General features: G+C 40.5%; 1 protein-coding gene across 5 annotated transcripts in view; it reads right to left on the bottom strand.

Annotated features, from left to right (window-relative positions):
* Nucleotides 1-21,742, bottom strand: part of GATB (glutamyl-tRNA amidotransferase subunit B) — an 88,479-nt gene that overhangs the window by 46,768 nt on the left and 19,969 nt on the right. For all 5 annotated transcript variants that reach the window (XM_012470031.2, XM_012470032.2, XM_012470033.2 and 2 more), the window contains exon 3: nt 1,373-1,486. In XM_012470031.2, the coding sequence (XP_012325454.2) occupies nt 1,373-1,486 (114 nt within the window). The remainder of the gene's footprint in view (nt 1-1,372; nt 1,487-21,742) is intronic.

Below are 21,742 nucleotides of genomic sequence, written 5' to 3'. Positions count from 1 at the left end.
CCAGCCAGCACTTTAAGAACTTTAACTGCATCAGAAATACTACTGTGTTTGTTAAAACATAGACTGGTTGGCCTGACCTCAAAGGTTTCCGATTCAGTAGGTTGAGGGTGGGGCCTGAGAATTTATGTTTCTGACCAGTTCCCACAGATGATAATGTTAGTGCCCTGGGGACCACATTTTGAAAACCCTGTGAAAGGGTAACCCATTTTCTATGCTAAGACAGGAAGTCTCAATTTGTAAAACTAAGCTCTGGTTAGGATTGATGGATAAAATACAGGATGCCCAGTTAAATCTGAATTTCAGATAAACAACGAATGCTTTATTAGATAAGTATGTCTCATGAAACTTGGATTATCTGAACTATCTGGGCCAGAAAGACAAGAAAGCCACAGATGACCAAAACATCTCATTTTAGTCATATTATTATTAAATCTCCCACCTCAACCAAACTGTCACTCCTGAAGGATGAAGAAATGGAGTTTAATTATTTCTGCCCTGTGAAACAGTGGGCTTGCTGAGAGGCTGGAGGCCAGAGGGGAAAAGCAGCAGCCACTGAAGAATGCAGGTCTTACTTGGATTTTTTATTTAATTCTACTCGTGCCCTCACCCACTAAAAAACAGCTTACCCCAATCTTCAGTTTAAGGAGAACGAGGTGAAGCAACATCATTACTGTTGTTTTTCCAAATCGGATCAAATGAAACATGATTTTGGGAAACCCACTCAACATTTCAGTTTTGTTCCAGTTCAATAGTATGAAAAATTGGCTCTCACTCACACGGTGTGGCTTAAAGAAAAAAAACTTTTTAATTTTCGGAAAAAAGCGGGTCAATACAGAGTTTACTGCTCAGCCAATTACTGTTCTTGGTCCAGGTTTCTGGTTCATGTTTCCGCTTACTATTGTCCACTTACTTGCTCCTTGTGAGATGACAGAAATGTCTCCAAAGGAGACGGCCCTATTATTGGGAACTTCAACTTAAAAGCGAGACGCTCTCCCTCTTCCGACAGAGCTACAGTATGCATTTACTGTTGCATCAGCCAGAGGCTTAGCTTTTGTACTAACAGGCAATTAGCACCAAATACCACAGCCGGGCTGAGCCTGAGAACACTGACTTCTACTCCCTGTGCAATTATGAGCGAGCCACCAGAAGCATGAGGCAAGCAAGAAGTCAGCAATCAAGACAATTGCATCCAATCTAGTAAACATCGGGGCACCTGCCTGCATCAGGGCCAGGCAGAACTTCCCACTGGGATGGACACAGTGCTGGCTGAAAACATGAAAGGCACAGCCCCTTCTCCTCGCTGCGACCCCCCACAGCAGGGCTGGCTCAGCTCTGAGAACTTGTGGTGGGGTGGATCTCAAAGTGTACTTACAGGGAGGTCTGCATAGAAGTAGTGCTTCCTGTCAAACAAGGACTTCTTGTTTATGTGGCAGTTCAGAGCCAGGCCTGTCATCACCGCCGCTTCTACACACCTCCTGTTGAGAACCTATGGGAACACAACACACAGTTCCTCTCAGGACCGCTGGCTGAACAAATGCTTCTCCCACACACTGACATCCTCGCTGAATATGCAACTTGGCCCTTCAACAGGCATTATCTCTGGTTCTCTGGGTGGGCAGCTCCAGTTCACAAGCTGACTCTGTTTGCCTGGAACTCAGAGAAAGGATATAAAAAAGAAAATGCATGCAGCAGTGGGTCCCACTGGGCACTTAATGAACTGCCACATCGGGGACCCTTTCCCCCGATGCCTGGCATCAAAGCTAACAGGAAGAGTCCCAGAAAAGCTTAGTGGAGCACTTACTACATAGAATAAATCTAATCTTACTACCTCTACAAACAGAATAAGGGGTCGGCCAGAATACACAAGAGGCCCTGATTCCTGAGAGAAGTTCTGATGAAGGGTTGCTTTACTTTGACAGAAAAAGAATGAACTTCTGAAAATGACAGGGCTATCGCCATTTTCTCAAGGGCTAGGAAATGTGGCACAGCTGTTGCCTGGCTTTCTGTCCATGCCAGGCCAACTCCCTAAAAGTGAAACTCCTATGGAGGGCCTGCACCACACACCATGCTGCTGACTCTCCAGGAGCGCCTGGCATTCCAGTTCCTTCTGGGTCCCACCCTGTCCCCCTTACAGGAGTGAATGACTAAGAAATGGCTAGCACACTTCCCAGCACCAAAGGATGTGAACAGCTTTTAAGAACGCTGGGGGTTTGGAACTAGACAGACAACGAGAGACAACATGGCCTAGGAGAAAGAGCATTCAGTTCTTGAGTCAGGTCTGAATCCCACTTCTGCTACATCTGTCACTAGGAGCCTCCGTTTCCTTGTGTCTAAAATTGAGATTTAAAATCTACTTTGCAGAAAGGATAAAGTGATAGCTGGAACACCTGCCCTAAGGTAAAGACTCAGTAAATAGTTCATTTCCTTACTCTACTTTGGGAAAATTTTGGAAGATGTCATGTTTGCAGATGAAATATATTTCTATGTTTTACGAGGATATTTATGATGTTCTTTGGTATATTTAATATACTATTATGTCTATAGATAAGGCTTTCTAATTGAGCATTTCCACATTCAGCATTTTATTTCAGCCTCATAGCAACCCTGTAAAATAAGGAATCTGTGTTATTCCAATATTTCAGATTAAAAAAAAAAAACACTAAGATCCAAAGAGTCTAAAACATTTGCCCAAATTCACAGAACTGGCATGTGGTGAAGCCCATACATGCCCTGGCCTAGAGGCGCCCAACAGAACTTCTGTGGTTCAGGGACTGGCTCTTTGGGCTGGGATGATGAGTGCTGACCAAACATACAGATTTTAAAAAGAAATCTGTATGACAAAATGTAAGGGGCATTTCTACTTACTGCAATATACAGTCCCCAAAGAAAAACCAAACAAATCTCCCTCCTAGTGACAACATCACACCCTTCTTTTTCAGGTCTCAGGTTGTAAGATGGAGCCATCTCACAGTTTATATTTGGAGTTCTTCATTCTGTGCCTAGTAACGTCAGTTCTGCAGCAATAAAGGTTTTCAAGAAAAGATGTGTGGGGAACAGGAAGCTCTAATTGTTGATGTTTTCACTTGCCTAATGTTTGGCATTTTACTGAGTGGTTCTTACTGAGATACAAATATAGATGGTAATCCTGCCAAATCCAACCCTGATGATTTGGGTCCAGGCACACAGAACGTGAAGCTGGAGTCCTGACCCTGGGCTTTGCTCTTACTGGGGCCAGAATGTAGCCATCCAGGGCTGGCTCATAAACTGCCTGACTCCCTGGTCTATATCAGTTCTGCTTTATCATTCCCTCTGCTTTCCTAACCACTGCTTTTGCTCTCATTTCAAGCCACTTTGCCCCTGGGGCCAAGCTGCTTCCTCCCTAGGCATGAAGAAAACCCAGGTTATTTTGTTTATTTTTGAGCATGCATCTAGTCTCCCTGTGGGTGAAGAGTTGAGGGCGATCACAGATTCTCACTGTGTCCGTGTGCACACAAGTGCACGGGCACTTCATAAACCACCACTTCCCAGAGAAGAAGAAGGCAGCAAAACACACAAACATTACAGTGATACTGAATATGCTTTAATCTTTTTTTCATGATTTAGAAGGCATGAAGTACTTCAAGGTCAGAATTATAAGCATCAATCACCACATACTACAGCTGTACAGAGGGGCTAGTAAACAGAGAGAGTGCTAGGTAAAAAAATGCCAAGAAAAAAAGGAATTTCCTAAGATCTTAGTCAAGCTGCTTGTGACAGATGGAGGTCCAGGTCAGCATGTTCTGAGGATAGGATGCAGAATGAGAAAATTCAACTTGGGCTGTCTTCACTCCAAAAAACTTCCTAAATGTCTATAAAGAACTAAACTTTAGGGATACAGAGACAAATAGGACCCTATCTCTGCCCTCAATGAATCAGCAGTGGTGACATGAACCTGCCAGCATCTGCAAACCCTTTTCAAGTTTGTCTTTTATACTAGGCTGATCCTGCTAAAAATGTAAATCTGTGGCATTCTGTTACCTGAAGTCCCTCAATGGCCCCTGACGTTCCCATGACAAAGGCCAAGCTCTTACATAATCAAGCTCTTGCCTACATCTTCAATTTCATCTCCTACCAAGCACCCCACTCCCTGACACCTCTGGTCTAGTTCTCCGGTGCAAATCATGCTGATGTTCTGAGTCTCCCCATTCTTAGTCCCTTCAAAATCCTGGTGAGATGTCACCACCTCTGCGAAACCTTCCTTGTTGTCCTTTCTGTGTACCTCTTCTGACCTCCTACACACTCCCATTGGTGCTTCTATCACAATGGATTGAATTTGTTCACAGATATTTCCACACAATTGCAAGTTTCATGAGGATAGAAATTGTTCACCCTTGTCTCCCTGGAGCCGAATACAGAACCTGAAAAATCATGATGCTTAGTTAACGTGTGTTGAACTCAAAGGAGGAGGGAGGGGATGGGTATCAATGGAAAGTTTCAGAGAGGCAGTGATACCCGCCTCCTCTAAAATGTTACCTGCCACATGCTGGCCTTCAAACTTGTTTCTGGAAGTGCCCTGAAGTGACAACTGATTGTGTGTGATACAATCAAAGATTAACTTAAAAACTCAAAAGACTAATTTGTCTTGAAGAAAGTATGTTCCAGAATTTCTTTGTAATTAAATGACTACAAAGGATCTCAGGGTTAGCCACAGCAGCTCTCGTTTGGAAGAAGGCAGCAATCTTTGGTACTCATGCAGCACACCTGTGTCAGCTAGGCCTTCAGCAGCTTCTTTTTGGCTTAAGGAAGGGTTAGCAGTGAGTATTTATTGTGCACTGACGTTGTGTCAGGAAGTGTGCCGCACGTCACACACATATGCCATTGAATCCTCTCATTCCTAGGGTAGATACTATTATGATCCTCGTGTTACAGTGAAGGGAAGCACAGAGATGATGCAGTTTGGCCAGGGTGACACATAGAAGTGGCAGAGCCAGATGTCAGACCCCAGAACCCAGGCTCTCAACCACTATATTCGATCTGAAATCTTACAAGATAAAAGCATGTTAGTTTTAGCTATCAAACCTAACACCAGGCCATAACTACAGAGCAGCACCTCAGCCCAACTCCCACTGTGCATCATTTGAGACTGATGCTATTTCTAGTGTGTTTCTTCTTGCCAGTTTCTCCCTCTGTAGGTTTGTTTCCAGATGTTGAGCTCCCAGAGGGCATGTACTGTGTTGTTTTAACTACACAAAAGAACTCAGTGTTCTTTCAGTGCAGTCTCTGGCATGTGGAAGACTTGGTGATGAGTAAGCCTCCATGTTTTCTCAACTAGCAGAGGATATTCTATTGCCAGACTTCAGAAACCCTGAGACACAGGTACCCATACAATGATTTATCAAATAAGAGGCTAATTCTTTTATTTAATCAGAAGACGAGAAAGCTGTGATGGGTAGAGGTAGGAGATGAGACAAATACACAGTGGGTGGCCAACAAATTTTATGACTAGTAGATAGAATAAGGCACATCATGGCCAGGAAAAAGATCCTGGTGTGGTGGGTGGCGGAAGTAGCAGACGGTTTTTAATAAAGAATTGCTTGTTTGGCTTACTTGTAAGACCTGAGTAGTGCTGCAACAACGACTTGTTTGAAACCTAAGATACATCCAGCTCACAAGGCACCATAAACAACTCAGAGTTTGCGTGAGACCTCTAAGGGGACACAGTGACCCCAATTTGAGAAACAGGCTTCTAGTTTTAACATTTATTTAGCTAAACCTGACAAACATTCCCTGATCTCTGAGACCATCATTTAACGACAACTCCCAACACTTTCAAAAAAATCACCAAGTTCTACACATTCTACTTTCTTAACATACCTTGATTTTTCCCCTCCTCCTCAGGCCTTCAGTTTTAATTCAGATCTTTGTTTAAACACCACCTGCTCCTACCAGGACTTCTGCCACTCACCACCTGGCCAGAAGGTTTCTCTCCCTCTATTTCCAGCCCTCTAATCTCTCTTCCACACTTCTTCTAGGGTGACTTTTTTGAAGGATAAACCTGTTCATGTAATTCCTCTGCTTAAAATCCTTTTTACTGCTCCCCAGTCCTACCAGGATAAAGTTCAAGTGCCTGGCAGGGGCTTCAATGCCCTTGGTAGTCCAGCCCCGACCACCTTTCTAGCTTCCTCTTCCTCCAGTCCCCCTGATCACCATGCTCCTGCAGCCAAGTGTGATCCATGCTTTTGTACAATCTGCTGCTTCTGCTGGGAATGGCCTTCTTCCTCATCTGCTTGAGCAAGACCTTAGCATCTGGCAGGACTCTCGGATGTCACCTCTTTTGTGACATCTTTCCCACCCCTATTTCAGTCTAGGTCTTTCTTCCTTTTAGCTCCCTGGCGCTTGGAGAATGCACTGTATCTCCAAACAGACTGAGTTTCCCCAAGGCAATCAGGTCATGTTGTCTTATTCTTCTTTGCCCTATCACCTAAATATAATACCAAGCTGATTAAGTGAGATAATGAATAATTTAACATTTCTTTTATCAACATCCAAAAGACTATAAGCTGTGACATAAAAGCAAAACTGTTCTACAAAATGTATGAATCAGGGAAAGGAAACCACTCTTTTAACACAGAGACTTTATTACACATGAGAGAAGAGCTGAAATATCCAAGAGGGCACAGCTGAGCAATTTAGGAGATTTCCAACAGCAGGAAGCCACTCCTATCCCAGGGTATGGGACCATCAGAGGATGCTAGAAACACACTAGAAGCTGGAGCCATGGGTAAGACCCATCCTCTACCAGAGATGTTGCTGGAGGCAGACAGTGAAGGTGAAATACCCTCTTGCTCCTTTCCTCCTACCTCTAGTTTCTCATCAGAGCCTCCTGCTAGCCTGACCCAGCCAGACGCCAGCTGAGCTGGGGCTCTAGGATCTGTAGCAGCCTCCCTGCCATTCAGAGTGGAGCAGAGAAACGATGTCAGCACAGAGCTGAGAGCACACAACTATGACCACCACAGCAAATCCATACAGTTCTATGTTCATTTCTGTCATTTTTTTAATTCATAAGCTGCTATTCAATAAAGCAAATGCCACTTTCTAGTCTGTCCAATCAACCTAAAACTGAAAATTTTGTGGATACCTTTTTCACATGCATGGAGCCAAGAACTATGAAATGCAACTAATTTCTAAGGAACATTTGTGATTACTCATCTGGATTGAACTGAACTGTAAATCTACATTAAATACCAGGAAAGGGTTTGCTAAGCAAATTAACAGAATTAAAGAAGATTATATAACCTACTTAAGTTCATGAAATATTCTCTAGGATTTTTGTGCTTTTATGTGAAATTCCACTAATTACAAATAAATCTATTCACAAAAGCCAGTCTCTAGGATCTATACTGAGAAATATCTTGTTATGTACTTCAAAGGGATAAAACTGAATGTCTTTCAAAATAGTCTGCAATTCATACCATTTCTCTCCCCTTCTTACTTTGCCCTCAATTGGCGAGCCCATGATGCTGTAATACCCAAAGTTAGTCCAATAAATATCAGTACATCCTTAAAAAATTGAGGTGACATGGCAAGACTAGAGTCCTCACTGAAAATCCAGTTGGCAATTCCCCTTCAACATTAAAACAAAGAGTAGAAAGTGATGTTTTCCAAAAAGCCCACATGGCAATTACTCTGTGAAACTGATGCTACACATGACAAATCTGATAATTAGGATATAGCATGGTAAATGCCTTAATTTATGGAGAGAAAGCAATTAAGATTTATTAAGTAAAAAGAAGGCAGTAAAACAGGCCTTTATCTTATTGCTAACCATAAATTTGTCTCAAAGCATGAACTCCCTCTGATTCGCATTCAAAGCAAAAGTTACCACACAGATAAATTTTCATTACAGTTGAGAATATTGCTCCCGTTTCCACACCCTACACCAGTTCTCACCACTGAGCCCTTTTATCATCACCCAAAACAAATACAAAACCTCTTGTGCTATAATAATTAAGCTTGCTGAACTGGTCAGTTAGTTAATTTTTTAAAGTGGAATTTTACCATAAAAAGGTACTCCTTTTATGCAGATACTAAGTACTTATGTAGACAGAACCACATATACATGTTCTTTATCCTTAAATATAGGCATTGCCTAGAGACAAGGAAAATGTGAAGGCTACATTCCCTCTTTTGTTTAAATCCCTCTTTCACAAAGGGGAAAGAAAATCAATTAGCCATCGCACAGGAAGCAACTCTGATTCCAAAGAAAAGTGTAGTCTGGCTGGTTCAGCTGTCCTCAGCTCCCAGTGTCCTCTCTAATCTGAGCTCTCTTATACTAATTCCATTCCCCAGGGGCAGTCAGAAGCAAGGGGAGGAAGTTTTCCTTGGTCCAGAGTGTCAAAAGTCCCATTTTTCTCATCTGGGATTCCATCCTCTTCCTGCCTTTGCCTATCTAGCAAGCTCAGGAGGCCACAGTCACCATGAGACAGGCACCTGATGCCAGCTTGGCTTTTGGCACTGGAGCTATCTCTCTTGTTTTTCTTTTCTTCTTTTTCAGACAAGGTCTTACTCTGTCATCCAGGTTGGAGTGCAGTAGCCTGATCATAGCTCAGTGCAGCCTAGATCTTCCAGGCTCAAGCAATACTCCCACTTTTGCCTTCTGAGTAGCTGGGACCACAGGTATGAACTATCATGCCTGGTTAATTTTTTAATTTATATTGTGTAGAGATAAGGTCTTGTTATGTTGCCCAGGTTGGTCTGGAACTCCTGGACTCAAGCAATGTGCCTGCCTCAGCCTCCCAAAGTGCTGAGATTTCAGGCTTGAGCCACCGTATCCGGCCCTCTATTGCTTTTCCATGGACCACTGGAATACTAAGATCTGAGATTCACTTCTGGGATTGTAGAAAAAGAAGAGAAAAGCCTTTGGCCTACATCAGTCCTAGGTCCACCCCTAACCTAGATGAAAAGAGCTCTCCCATGATACAGCTGGTTTGCTTGGATTTCACTTTGGGATTGGAGGCCAATGGCCCAACTACTATAGCATACATTTGTAAAGTCTCATACTTGGCCAGTTAGCCATGTTAGATAGAGAGATTACAGTGGTAGGCAGCAAGTAAAAGACAAGACTGGGTGTGTGTGTTAACTGGTCTCTATTCCTTTTTCCCACAACATTCTCAACAGTTACTAATCTGGCATTACTCACTGGTGATTAACATGATCTCCGAGGAGACTTACACTAATTGATGAACTAGGGCAAAATTGAGTCAGAAAGAACAGAATCTGAATCTCACTCCTCACACTAGCCATGTGATCTTGTACAAATTACCTTACCTCTCTAGACCTCACTTTATCTAAGGAAGAATAGCTATTTGATAGGAGTGTTCTATGAATTAAATAAAATAACTCCACACATGGCAGATATTTAGTAATACTAGTTTCAGAATGAAAGTGTTATTAAATGCAAATTGCCCATCTCAATCAACTCTTTCATATGTAAACTTTTCTAGGAGGCATGGGAATTTGATGAGAAAAGGTCTAAACAGCTCCACAGATCCATTAGTCTGGATTTATAATCCAAAATAAGGCACAACAGATGCTGAAATTATGTATTATGTCAACATAATATTTCCCCCTTAAATGATAACCAACACCTTTTGTGATAATTACTTGTGTTATCTCCAGTGGAACAGAGACTGTATTTCTTAATGTCTTGGGGAGTTTATATGAGTTTATTTTCTTGGTTTTATAATGAAACAAAAACTTCCTGGATAATCTTGTATGCTTTCCTGTGGCCAAAAAAAGCTCCCATGTGCAAATAAAAGAAACTAGCTTTTAACAGGCTGAAGTTACAAATCAGTTAACTGAGCCAATGTTTGCTCCCATCTCACTCTTGCTTGCCACACATCTGTAACTTCCTGTCTTCTAAGCTAGTAGCTACGTTTGAAATTCAATGAGAATCGATGGAGAAGAGATGTATAAAGGACACAGGAATCAAGTAAAAATACAAAACCAAACAAACAATCAAAAAACATTGTTCTTTTTGAATACATCTATAAGATACGGCCAGGATCTTTAATAAAGATTTCTCCTACTTCGACTGAATATTTGTTTTTCTCTTGTTTATAACTTTTTTTAAAAAAAAGTATATTAACATTTAAAAAGCTAAAACACAAACTCATTCATTTTAGATTTGCTCCATACTGAAACTGCCAAGTCTTTTCTGACCTGTCCTAAAATTTACTCATCAGACTCTATACCTGGAGAGATCTGATGGAATGGCAAACTATTTCACATCACCGAACCTCAAGAGGAATCAGTGATAGTAACAAGGAACATTAATTTCGTGACTGAAAAGCTCTAATGATCATAGCTATTCTTCTTTATATATAAGATTAGTATTAAGTTGAAATATTTTACTATTGCTAAGAAACAAAACAACTGACTTGAACCAACCAAACTCTAAGTAAGAAATGCAGCTAAGTATTCACTATTGATATGAATACAGGATCAGGTATGAACAAGGCCTACGAATATCAGAAACAAATTCCTGGAGACACGCCATTTTGTCAAAAGTGCACCTGCTATATATTCACTGGTCTCAAAAATGTCCTGCGAAATGCGTCTTTGGAAGAGTCTATCAGGAAGAAAAAACTACCTTTAATTTCATGCATCCAACAGGAATGAATATAGCGTCTTCTTGGAGGCTTCTTAGAAGTCATAAAATCATGGCGGTTCAAAGGAAAAAGAAAGAAAACAACTCAAACTTCCATAGGGCAAACTCCCTATTTCCTTAATTATGTTTTCTTTAGGAATAGACAGTAAGATAAAATAACTGGCCTGGACATTTTAAAACTGTCAATGTCATGAAGAAAGAAGGAAGAGAGAGAAAGAGAGGCAAGTAAAGGAAAAGAAACAAAAAGCAAAAGGTCTAAAGAGACATGGCAATAAACCAACAGGTGCTCTTTGATTGGATCTTTCATTGGGGGAAAAAGTAAAGGACAATACGGAGACAGCTGTGCAAATCTGAATATAAACTATGTTTTAAATAACAGAATTCCATCAATGCTAGCTTTCCTGAGTGTGAAAATCATACTGTGATCATGTAAGAGAACATTTTTATTCTTAGGAGACAGAAGCTAAGATATTTAGAGAGGAAGTGCCATGATGTCTGCAACTTCTCTCAAATGGCTCATCCAAAGGAGCAAAAAAAAAAAAAAAAAAAAAAAAATCTAGGTGCAGGATGGCTTTCACTGTACTATTCTTTCAACTTTTCTTTAAGTTTTATTTATTCTTTTTAATAAAAAATGTTGGAGAGAGGGGAAGGGTTAGGTAATTCTCCTAACTAGGTGAGATGTTACAAGCCTCCCACACAAAACTCAAGGAATCTATAGCTATGAAGAGAAAAGGGAGAGACCCTAAAGGAGGCAGGAGCTATTGAAACTGCTGCTGCTCGGATCATGGCAGATGGGAGGCAGGACTAGACTGCAGCTCCAGACAGAGCAGCATGCGGAGGCTTGCACTGTAAATTTTAGCTCCAGATCAACTGCAAGAACAGACCAGCAATCCTGAGAGGACCCACAGACCCTCTAAAGGAAGTGGACTGCTCCTACAGGACCCTGGAGACACCCCAAATACTCTGGGAGGTGCAAAGCCTGGGCAAGTTTTCAAGCCCACTCGTCCTCTGCCTAGAAACAGACTCGGAACTGTTGCAGGGGACTCGGTGGGAGTGATGACACTGGCCCTTTGGTTTGTGTGGGAGCTGGGTGAGGTCTGTGACTGCAGGCTTTGCCTCACTTCCCTGACAACCTGCATGACTCAGCAGAGGCAGCCATAATCCTCCTAGGTACACAACTCCAGTGACCTGGGAATCTCACCCCCATCCCCCACAGCAGCTGCAGCAAGACCCACCCAAGGAGTCTGAGCTCAGATATGCCTAGACCTGCCCCCACCTGATGGTCCTTCCTTACCCATCCTGGCAGAGGAAGAAAAAGGACTTACAATCTTGGGAGTTCTAGGGCCTCACCCACCACCAGTCCCTCTCAACAGTATTATAGCTGATGCTGTCTGGAAAATGCCACCTCCTGGCAGGAGGCCAACCAGCACAAAAATAGAGCAATAAACCACTAAAGCTAAGGACCCCCACTGAGTCCACTGCACCCTCTGCCACCTTCAGAGGAACAGGCGCTGGTATCCACAGCTAAGAAACCCATAGACAGTTCGCATCACAGGACTCTGCAGACAGCACCCAGTACCAGCCCAGAGCCAGGAAGATTTGCTAGGTGGCTAGACCCAGAAGAGAGACAACAACCACTGCAGTCAACTCACAGAAAGCCACATCCACAGGAAAAGGGAGAGAGTACTGTATCAAGGGAACACCCTGTGGGACAAAAAGATCTGAACAACAGACTTCAGGCCTTGACCTTCCCTCTGACAGAGCCTACCCAAATGAGAAGGAACTAGAAAACCATCCCTGGTAGTATGACAAAACAAGGCTCTTCAACACCCCCCAAAAATCACACTAGTTCACCAGCAATAAGTCCAAATCAAGAAGAAATCCCTAATTTATCTGAAAAAGAATTCAAGAGGTTAGTTATTAAGCTAATCAGGGAGGGACCAGAGAAAGGCAAAGCCCAATGCAAGGAAATACAAAATACGATACAAGGTGAAGGGAGAAATACTCAAGAAAATAGAGAGTTTAAAGAAAAAAACAATCAAAAATTCAGGAAATTTGGACACACTTTTAGAAGTGGGAAATGCTCTGGAAAGTCTCAGCAATAGAAGTGAACAAGTAGAAGAAAGAAATTCAGAGCTCAAAGACAAGGTGTTTGAATTGACCCAATCCAACAAAGACAAAGAAAAAAGAATAAGAAAATATGAACAAAGCCTCCAAGAAGACTGATATTATGTTAAATAACTAAACCTAAGAATAATTGGTGTTCCTGAGGAGACAATTTAAAAGCTTGGAAAACATATTTGGGGGAATAATCAAGGAAAACTTCCCCAGCCTTGCTAGAGACCTAGACATGCAAATACAAGAAGCACAAAGAACACCTGGGAAATTTGTCAACAAAAAATCTTCACCTAGGCATACTGTCATCAGGTTATCCAAAGTTAAGATGAAGGAAAGAATCTTAAGAGCTGTGAGACAGAAGCACCAGGTAACCTATAAAGGAAAACTTGGATTAACAGCAGATTTCTCAGCAGAAACCCTAAAAGCTAGAAGGGATTGGGGCCCTATCTTCAGCCTCCTCAAACAAAACAATTATCAGTCAAGAATTTTGTATCCAATGAAACCAAGCATCATATATGAAGGAAAGATACAGTCATTTTCACACAAACAAATGCTGAGAGAATTCACCATTACCAAGCCACCACTATAAGAACTGCTAAAAGGAGCTCTAAATCTTGACACAAACCCTGAAAACACATTAAAACAAAATCTCTTTAAAGCATAAATCACACAAGACCTATAAAACAAAAATACAAATTAAAAAAAAAAAAATGAACAAAAATACCCAAATTACACAGGCAACAAAGAGCATGATGAATGCAATGGTACCTCACATTTCAATAATTACACTGAATATAAATGGCCTAAATGCTCCACTTTAAAGATACAGAACTGCAGAATGGATAAGAACTCAACCAACTATCTGCTGCCTTCAAGAGACTCACCTAACACATAAGGACCCACATACACTTAAAGTAAAGGGGTGGAAGAGGCATTTCATGCAAATGGACACCAAAAGTGAGCAGGGGAAGCTATTTTTATATTGGACAAAACAAATTTTAAAGCCACAGCAGTTAAAAGAAACAAAGAGGGGCATTATATAATGGTAAAAGGCCTGGTCCAACAGGAAAACATCACAATCCTAAACATATATGCACCTAACACTGGAGGTTCCAAATTTATAAAACAATTACTAAGAGACCTAAGAAATGAGACAGACAGCAACACCGTAATAGTGGGGGACTTCAAAACTCCACTGACAGCACTAGACAGGTCATCAAGACAGAAAGTCAACAAAGAAATTATGGATTTAAACTCTACCGTGGAACAAATGGACTTAACAGATACATACAGAACATTGCATCCAACAACTGCAGAATACACATTCTATTCAACAGCACATGGAACTTTCTCCAAGATAGACTATATGATAGGCCATAAATCAAGCCTCAATACATTTAAGAAAATTGAAATTATATCAAGCACTCTTTCAGATCACAGTGGAACAAAACTAGAAATCAACTCCAAAAGAAACCTTCAAAACCACACAAATACATGGAAATTAAACAACTGGCTCCTAAATGAGCATTGGGTTAAAAATGAAATAAAAATGGAAATTAAAAAATTATTCAAACTGAATGACAATAATGACACAACCTATCAAAACCTCTGGGATACAGCAAAGGTGGTGCTAGGGGGAAAGTTCATGGCCCGAAATGCCTACATCAAAAAGTCTGAAAGAACACAGACAATCTAAGGTCACACCTCAAGGAATTAGAGAAACAAGAACAAACCAAACCCACACACAGCAGAAGAAAGGAAATAACCAAGATCAGAACAGAACTAAATGAAATTGAAACAAAAAAACACAAAAAAAATAAATGAAACAAAAAACTGGTTCTTTGAAAAGATAAATAAAATTGATAGACCATTAGCAAGATTAACCAAGAAAAGAAGAGAGAAAATTCAAATAACCTCACTGAGAAATGAAACAGGAGATATTACAACTGACACCACTGAAATACAAAAGATCATTCAAGGCTACTATGAACACCTTTATGTATATAAACCAGAAAACCTAGAAGAGATTAATAAATTCCTGGGAAAATACAACCCTCTTAACTTAAATCAGGAAGAATTAGATACCCTTAATAGGCCAATAACAAGCAGAGATTGAAACAGTAATTTAAAAATTGCCAACAAAAAAAAGTCCAGGACCAGATGATTCACTGCAGAATTTTACCAGACATTCAAAGAAGAATTGGTATCAATCCTTTTGACACTATTCCACAGACAGAAAAATAAGGAACCCTCCCTAATTCATTCTATAAAGCCTGCATCACCCTAATACCAAAACCAGGAAAGGACACAACCAAAAAAGAAGATATCCTTGATGAACAATAGATGCTAAAATCCTTAACAAAATACTAGCTAACTGAATCCAACAATATATCAAAAAGATAATCCACCATGATCAAGTGGGTTTCATACCAGGGATGCAGAACAGGTTTAACATACGCAAGTCAATAAATGTGATAACATCACATAAACAGAATTTAAAACAAAAATTACATGATCATCTCAATAGATGCAGAAAGAGCATTCAACACAATCCAGCATCCCTTTATGATTGAACCCTCAGTAAAATCGACATGAAAGGACCTAACAATGTAATAAAAGCCATCTACGGCAAACCCACAGCCAACATAATACTTACTAGGGAAAAGTTGAAAGCATTCCCTCTGAGAACGGGAACAAGACAAGGATGCCCACTCTCACTACTCCTCTTCAACATAGTGCTAAAAGTCCTAGCCAGAGCAATCAGACAAGAGAAAGAAATAAAGGGCATCAAAATCTGTAAAGAGAAGTGAAACTGTTCCTGTTTGCTAACAATATGATTATTTACCTTGAAAACCCTAAAGACTCCTCCAGAAAGCTCCAAGGACTGATAAAAGAATTGAGCAAAGTTTCCAGATACAAGATTAATGTACACAAATCAGTAGCTCTTCTATACACCAATGGCAACCAAGTGGAGAATCAAATCAAAAACTCTAATTTCAGTTTAAAAAGAAAAAAACTCAACTCCCCTGCCCTTTTTAAAAAAATTATACTTTAAGTTCTGGGATACATGTGCAGAATGTGAAGGTTTGTTACATAGGTATACATGTGCCATGGTGGTTTGCTGGACCCATTAACCCATTACCTACATTAGGTATTTCTCCTAATGGTATCCCTCCCCTAGCCCCCCAACCCCCAACAGGCCCCAGTGTGTGATGTTCCACTCCCTGTGTCCATGTGTTCTCATTGTTCAATTCTCATTTATGAGTGAGAATATGTGGTGTTTGGTTTTCTGTTTCTATGTTAATTTGCAGAGAATAATGGTTTCTAGCTTCTTCTATGTCCCTGCAAAGAACATAAACATCCTTTTTATGGCTGCATAGTATTCCATGGTTACATGTGCCACATATTCTTTATCCAGTCTATCATTGATGGGCATTTGGACTGGTTCCAAGTCTTTGCTATTGTGAATAGTGCTGCAATAAACATACATGTGCATGTGTCTTTACAGTAGAATTATTTATAATCCTTTGGGTATTTACCCAGTAATGGGATTGCTGGTATTTCTGGTTCTAGATCCCTGAGGAATTGCCCTATTGTCTTCCACAATGGTTGAACTAATCTACACTCCCACCAACAGTGTAAAAGTGTTCCCATTCCTCCATATCCTCTCCAGCATCTGTTCTTTCCTGACTTTTTAATGATCGCCATTCTAACTGGGGTAAGACAGTATCTCACTGTGGTTTTGATTTGCATTTCTCTAATGACCAGTGATGATGAGCTTTTTTTCCTGTTTGTGGGCCGCATAAATGTCTTCTTTTGAGAAGTGTCTGTTCATATCTTTTGCCCACTTTTTGATGGGGCTGTTTTTTTCTTGTAAATTTGTTTAAGTTCCTTGTAGATTCTGGATATTAGCCCTTTGTCAGATGGATAGATGGCAAACATTGTCTTCCATTTGGATGGTTGCCTGTTCACTCTGATGATAGTTTCTTTTGCTGTGCAGAATTTCTTTAGTTCAATTAGATCCCATTTGTCAATTTTGGCTTTTGTTGCCATTGCTTTTGGTGTTTTAGTCATGAAATCCTTGCCTATGCCTATGTCCTCAATGGTATTGCCTAGCTTTTCTTCTAGGGTTTTTATGGTTTCAGGTCTTATGTTTAAGGCTTTAATCCATCTTGAGTTAATTTTTGTATAAGGTGTAAGGAAGAGATCCAGTTTCAGTTTCCTGTATATGGCTAGCTAGTTTCCTGACACCATTTATTAGATAGGGAATTCTTTCCCCATTGCTTGTTTTTGTCAAGTTTGTCAATGATCAGGTTGTAGATGTGTGGTGTTTTTTCTGAGGCCTCTGTTCTGTTCCACTGGTCTATATATCTGTTTTGGTACCCATACCATGCTGTTTTGGTTACTTCAACCCCTTTTAAAATAGCAGCAAAAAGAATAAAATACTTAGGAATATACCTAACAAAGGAGTTGAAGGACTTCTAAAAGGAAAACTACAAAACACTGCTGAAAGAAATCATAGACAACATAAACAAATGAAAACACATCCCATGCTCATGGATGGGTAGAACTGATATTGTGAAAATGACCACAGTGCCAAAAGCAATCTACAAATTCAACACAATCCCCATCAAAATGCCACCATCATTCCTCAGAGTTAGAAAAAAAAAATTCTAAAATTCATGTGGAAACAAAGAAGAGCCCACATAGCCAAAGCAAGATCAAGCAAAAAGAACAAATCTGGAGGCATCACACTACCTGATTTCAAACTATACTATAAGGCCATAGTCACCAAAACAGTGTGGTACTGGTATAAAAATAGGCACACAGACCAATGAAACAGAATAGAGAACCCAGAAATAAACTCAAATACTTACAGTCAACTGATCTTCAACAAAGCAAACAAAAACAAGTGGGGAAAGGAGACCCTTTTCCATAAATGGTGTTGGGATATTAGCCACATGTAGGAGAATGAAACTAGATCCTTATCTCTCACCTTCTACAAAAATCAACTCAGGATTAAGGATTAAAACCTAAGAACTGCAATTATATAAATTCTAGACAGTAACATTGGAAAAACCCTTCTAGACATTGGCTTAGGCAAGGATTTCCTGACCAAAACCCCAAAAGCAAATGCAATAAAAAGAAAGATAAATAGCTGGGACCTAATTAAACTAAAGAGCTTTTGCACGGCAAAAGGAACAGTCAGCAGAGTAAACAGAGTGGGAGAAAATCTTCACAATCTATACATCTGACAAAGGACTAATAACCCGAATCTACAACAAACTCAAACAAAATGGTAAGAAAAAAACAATCCCATCAAAAAGTGGGCTAAGGACATGAATAGACAATTCTCAAAAGAAGATATACAAATGGCCAACAAACATATGAAAAAATGCTCAGCCTCACTAATGATCAGGGAAATGCAAATCAAAACCACAATGCAATACCACCTTACTCCTGCAAGAATGGCCATAATCAAAGAATCAAAAAACAGTAGATGTTGGTCTAGATACGGAAATCAGGAAACACTTCTACACTGCTGGTGTGAATGTAAACTAGTACAGCCACTATGGAAAACAGTATGGAGATTCCTTAAAGAACTAAAAGTAGAACTACCATTTGATCCAGCAATTCTACTACTGGGTATCTACCCAAAGGAAAAGAAGTCATTATTCAAAAAAGACACTTGCACACACGTTTACAGAGCACAATTCACAACTGCAAAATCGTGGAACCAACTCAAACGCCCATCAATCAACGAGTGGATAAAGAAACTGTGATAGATATATACAGATATAGATATATATATATAGATACACACACACACACACACACACACAATGGAATACTACTCATCCATAAAAAGGAATAAGTTAACAGCATTTGCAATGACCTGGATGGGACTGGAGACTATTATTCTAAGTGAAGTAGCTCAGGAATAGAAAACCAAACATTGTATATTCTCACTGATATGTGGGAGCTAAGCTATGAGGACACAAAGGCATAAGAATGATACAATGGATGTTGGGGACTTGGGGGGAAGAATAGGAGGGAGCAAGGGATAATAGACAACATATATGGTGCAATGTATACTGCTCAGGTGATAGGTGCACCAGGATCTCACAAATCACCACTAAAGAACTTACTCATGTAACCAAATACCACCTATACACCAATAACTTATGGAAAAGCAAAATAAAATAAAAAAGAAACTAATGCTGACTTGCAAACCCCACATCCTGCCACTTCCATTCACTGCTGCTGAAAATCAGCTCTAGAAAGAAAACATTACATATTAAAGCTATCTGCCTAAACTTTGCTATGCCATAGATTCAATTAAGTTATGGGACATTATTAAGGCCCTGTATATGAAATAAAGTATGGTGCAACCAAAATCTGTTAGAGAATTCCACAGTATCTATAGAGAAGTATATAAACCCTGCAAATAGACACCAATTCTTCTGAGAATTGTCTATTCATGTCCTTAGCCCACTTTTTGATGGGATTGTTTTTTTCTTATCATTTTGTTTGAGTTTGTTGTAGATTCTGTATTATAAAGGGAAGATTTGTTCTTTTAAATGGTAGGAAAATAATTTTCCCCAATTATATCTTTTCTAGTTTAAAATACTTTTAGCTTCCCCCAAAGTTGTATGTGTCTTTTTTTCTATCAGTGCTTTGTTCTGTTGCCTCACTATATAAATGTACATGTATATTTATCAATTTGTGCTTCCCTGAAAAACATCTATGACTGAAAACTTCTTATTAATTGTTACTCATACTGTTGTGAATACATGCCATCCTAAGTTATTTCAGGAGAGTGTGATATAAGTGATTACCACTGACACTCCCAACCCAATTTTATTGGCCACTATGAAGTGGAAGTATCTGTGCTCACATTTTAATGATACAAAGTTAAAAACATGAGTATTGATATGGTTTGGCTGTTTCCCACCCAAATATCATCTTGAATTCCCATATGTTGTGGAAGGGACCCAATGTGAGGTAAATGAATCATGGGGGCAGGTCTTTCCTGTGGTGTTCTCATAATAGTAAATAAGTCTTGATATCTGATGGTTTTAAAAATGGGAATTTCCTTGCACAAGCTCTCTTCTTTTGTCTGTCACCATGTGAGATAAGCCTTTTACCTTCTGCCATGATTGTGGGGTCTCCCCAGACAGGTGGAACCAATAAACCTCTTTCTTTTGTAAACTGCCCAGTCTCAGGTATGTCTTTATTAGCAGTATAAAAACAAACTAATAGAGCAATTGGTACCAGGAGTGGGATGTTGCTGAAAAGATAGCAAAAAATGCAGAAGCGACTTTGGATCTGGGTACCAGGTACCGGGTAGAGGCTGGAACAGTCTGGAGGGCTCAGAAGAAGACAGGAACATGTGAGAAACTTTGAAACTTCCTAGAGACTTGTTGGATGACTTTGCTCAAAAGACTGATAGTGATATGGACAATAAGGTCCAGGCTGAGGTGGTCTCAGATAGAGATGAGAAACTTGTTAGGAACCAGAGCAAAGGTGACTCTTATTATGTATGGCATTTTGCCCCTGCCCTGGAGATCTGTGGAACTTTGAACTTGAGAGAGATGATTTAGGGTATCTGGCAGAAGAAATTTCTAAGTGGCAAAGCATTCAAGAGGTGACTTGGGTGCTGCTAAAGGAACTCAGTTTTATAAAGGAAGCAGAGTATAAAGTTTGGAAAATTTACAGTCTGACAATGTGATAGAAAAGAAAAACCCATTTTCTGAGGAGAAATTGAAGCTGGCTGCAGAAACTTTCATAAGTAAGGAGAAGCAGAATGCTAATCCCCAAGACAATGGGGAAAATGTCTCCAGCACATGTCAGACTCAAGGTAGCTCCTCCCACCACAGGCCTGGACACCTAGGAGAAAATGTTTTTGTGGGCCAGGCCCAGGGTGCCTGTGCTGTGTGCAGTCTAGGGACTTGGTGCCCTGCATCCCAGCCACTCCAGCCATAACGAAAAGGGGCCAAGGTACAGCTTGGACTGTTGCTTCATAGTCTGGAAGCCCCAAATCTTGGCAGCTTCCACATGGTGTTGAGCCTGTGGGTGCACAGAAGTCAAGAATTGAGGTTTGGGAACCTCCACTTAGATTTCAGAAGAAGTATGGAAACACCTGGATGCCCAGGCAAAAGTTTGCTACAGGGGTGGGACCCAAATGGAAAACCTCTGCTAGGCAGTGCGGGAAGGGAAATGTGGAGTTAGAGCCCTCACAGAGAGTCCCTACTGGAACTGTCAGAAAAGGGCCACCGTCCTCCAGACCCCAGAATGGTAAATCCACTGACAGCTTGCACTGTGTACCTAGAAAAGCCGCAGACACTCAATGCCAGCACATGAAAGCAACCAGGAAGGAGGCTGTACCCTGCAAAGCCACAGGGATGGACCTGCTCAAGACCTCTTGCATCAGCTTTACCTGGATATAAGACCTGGAGTCAAAGGAGGTCATTTTGAAGCTTTAAGATTTGACTACCATGCTGGATTTCAGACTTGCATGGAGCTCGTAGCCCCTTTGTTTTGGCCAATTTCTCCCATTTGGAATGGCTGTATTTATCCAATGCCTATACCCTCATTGTATCTAGGAAGTAACTAACTTAATTTTGATTTTACAAGGCATAGGTGGAGGGACTGTTCTTGTCTCGGATGAGACTTGGGACTGTGGACTTTTGAGTTAATGCTGAAATGAGTTAAGACTTTGAAGGATTATTGGGAAGGCATGACTGGTTTTGAAATGTGAGGAATTCATTGGTGGAATGATAATGGTTTGGCTGTGTCCCCACCCAAATCTCACCTTGAATTCCGCCATGTTGTGGGAGGGACCCGGTAACTGAATCATTGGGGAAGGTCTTTCCTGTGCCATTCTCATGACAGTAAGTAAGTCTCATGAGATCTGATGGTTTCAAAACTGGGAATTTTCTGCACAAACTGTCTTCTCTTGTCTGCTGCCATGTG

This window comes from Aotus nancymaae, unplaced genomic scaffold (assembly GCF_030222135.1).
Source record: "Aotus nancymaae isolate 86718 unplaced genomic scaffold, 86718_ANA_hifiasm-v0.15.2.pri h1tg000033l, whole genome shotgun sequence".
Classification (NCBI taxonomy): Eukaryota; Metazoa; Chordata; class Mammalia; order Primates; family Aotidae; genus Aotus; species Aotus nancymaae.
This window is presented reverse-complemented; position numbering and strand designations above follow the sequence as displayed.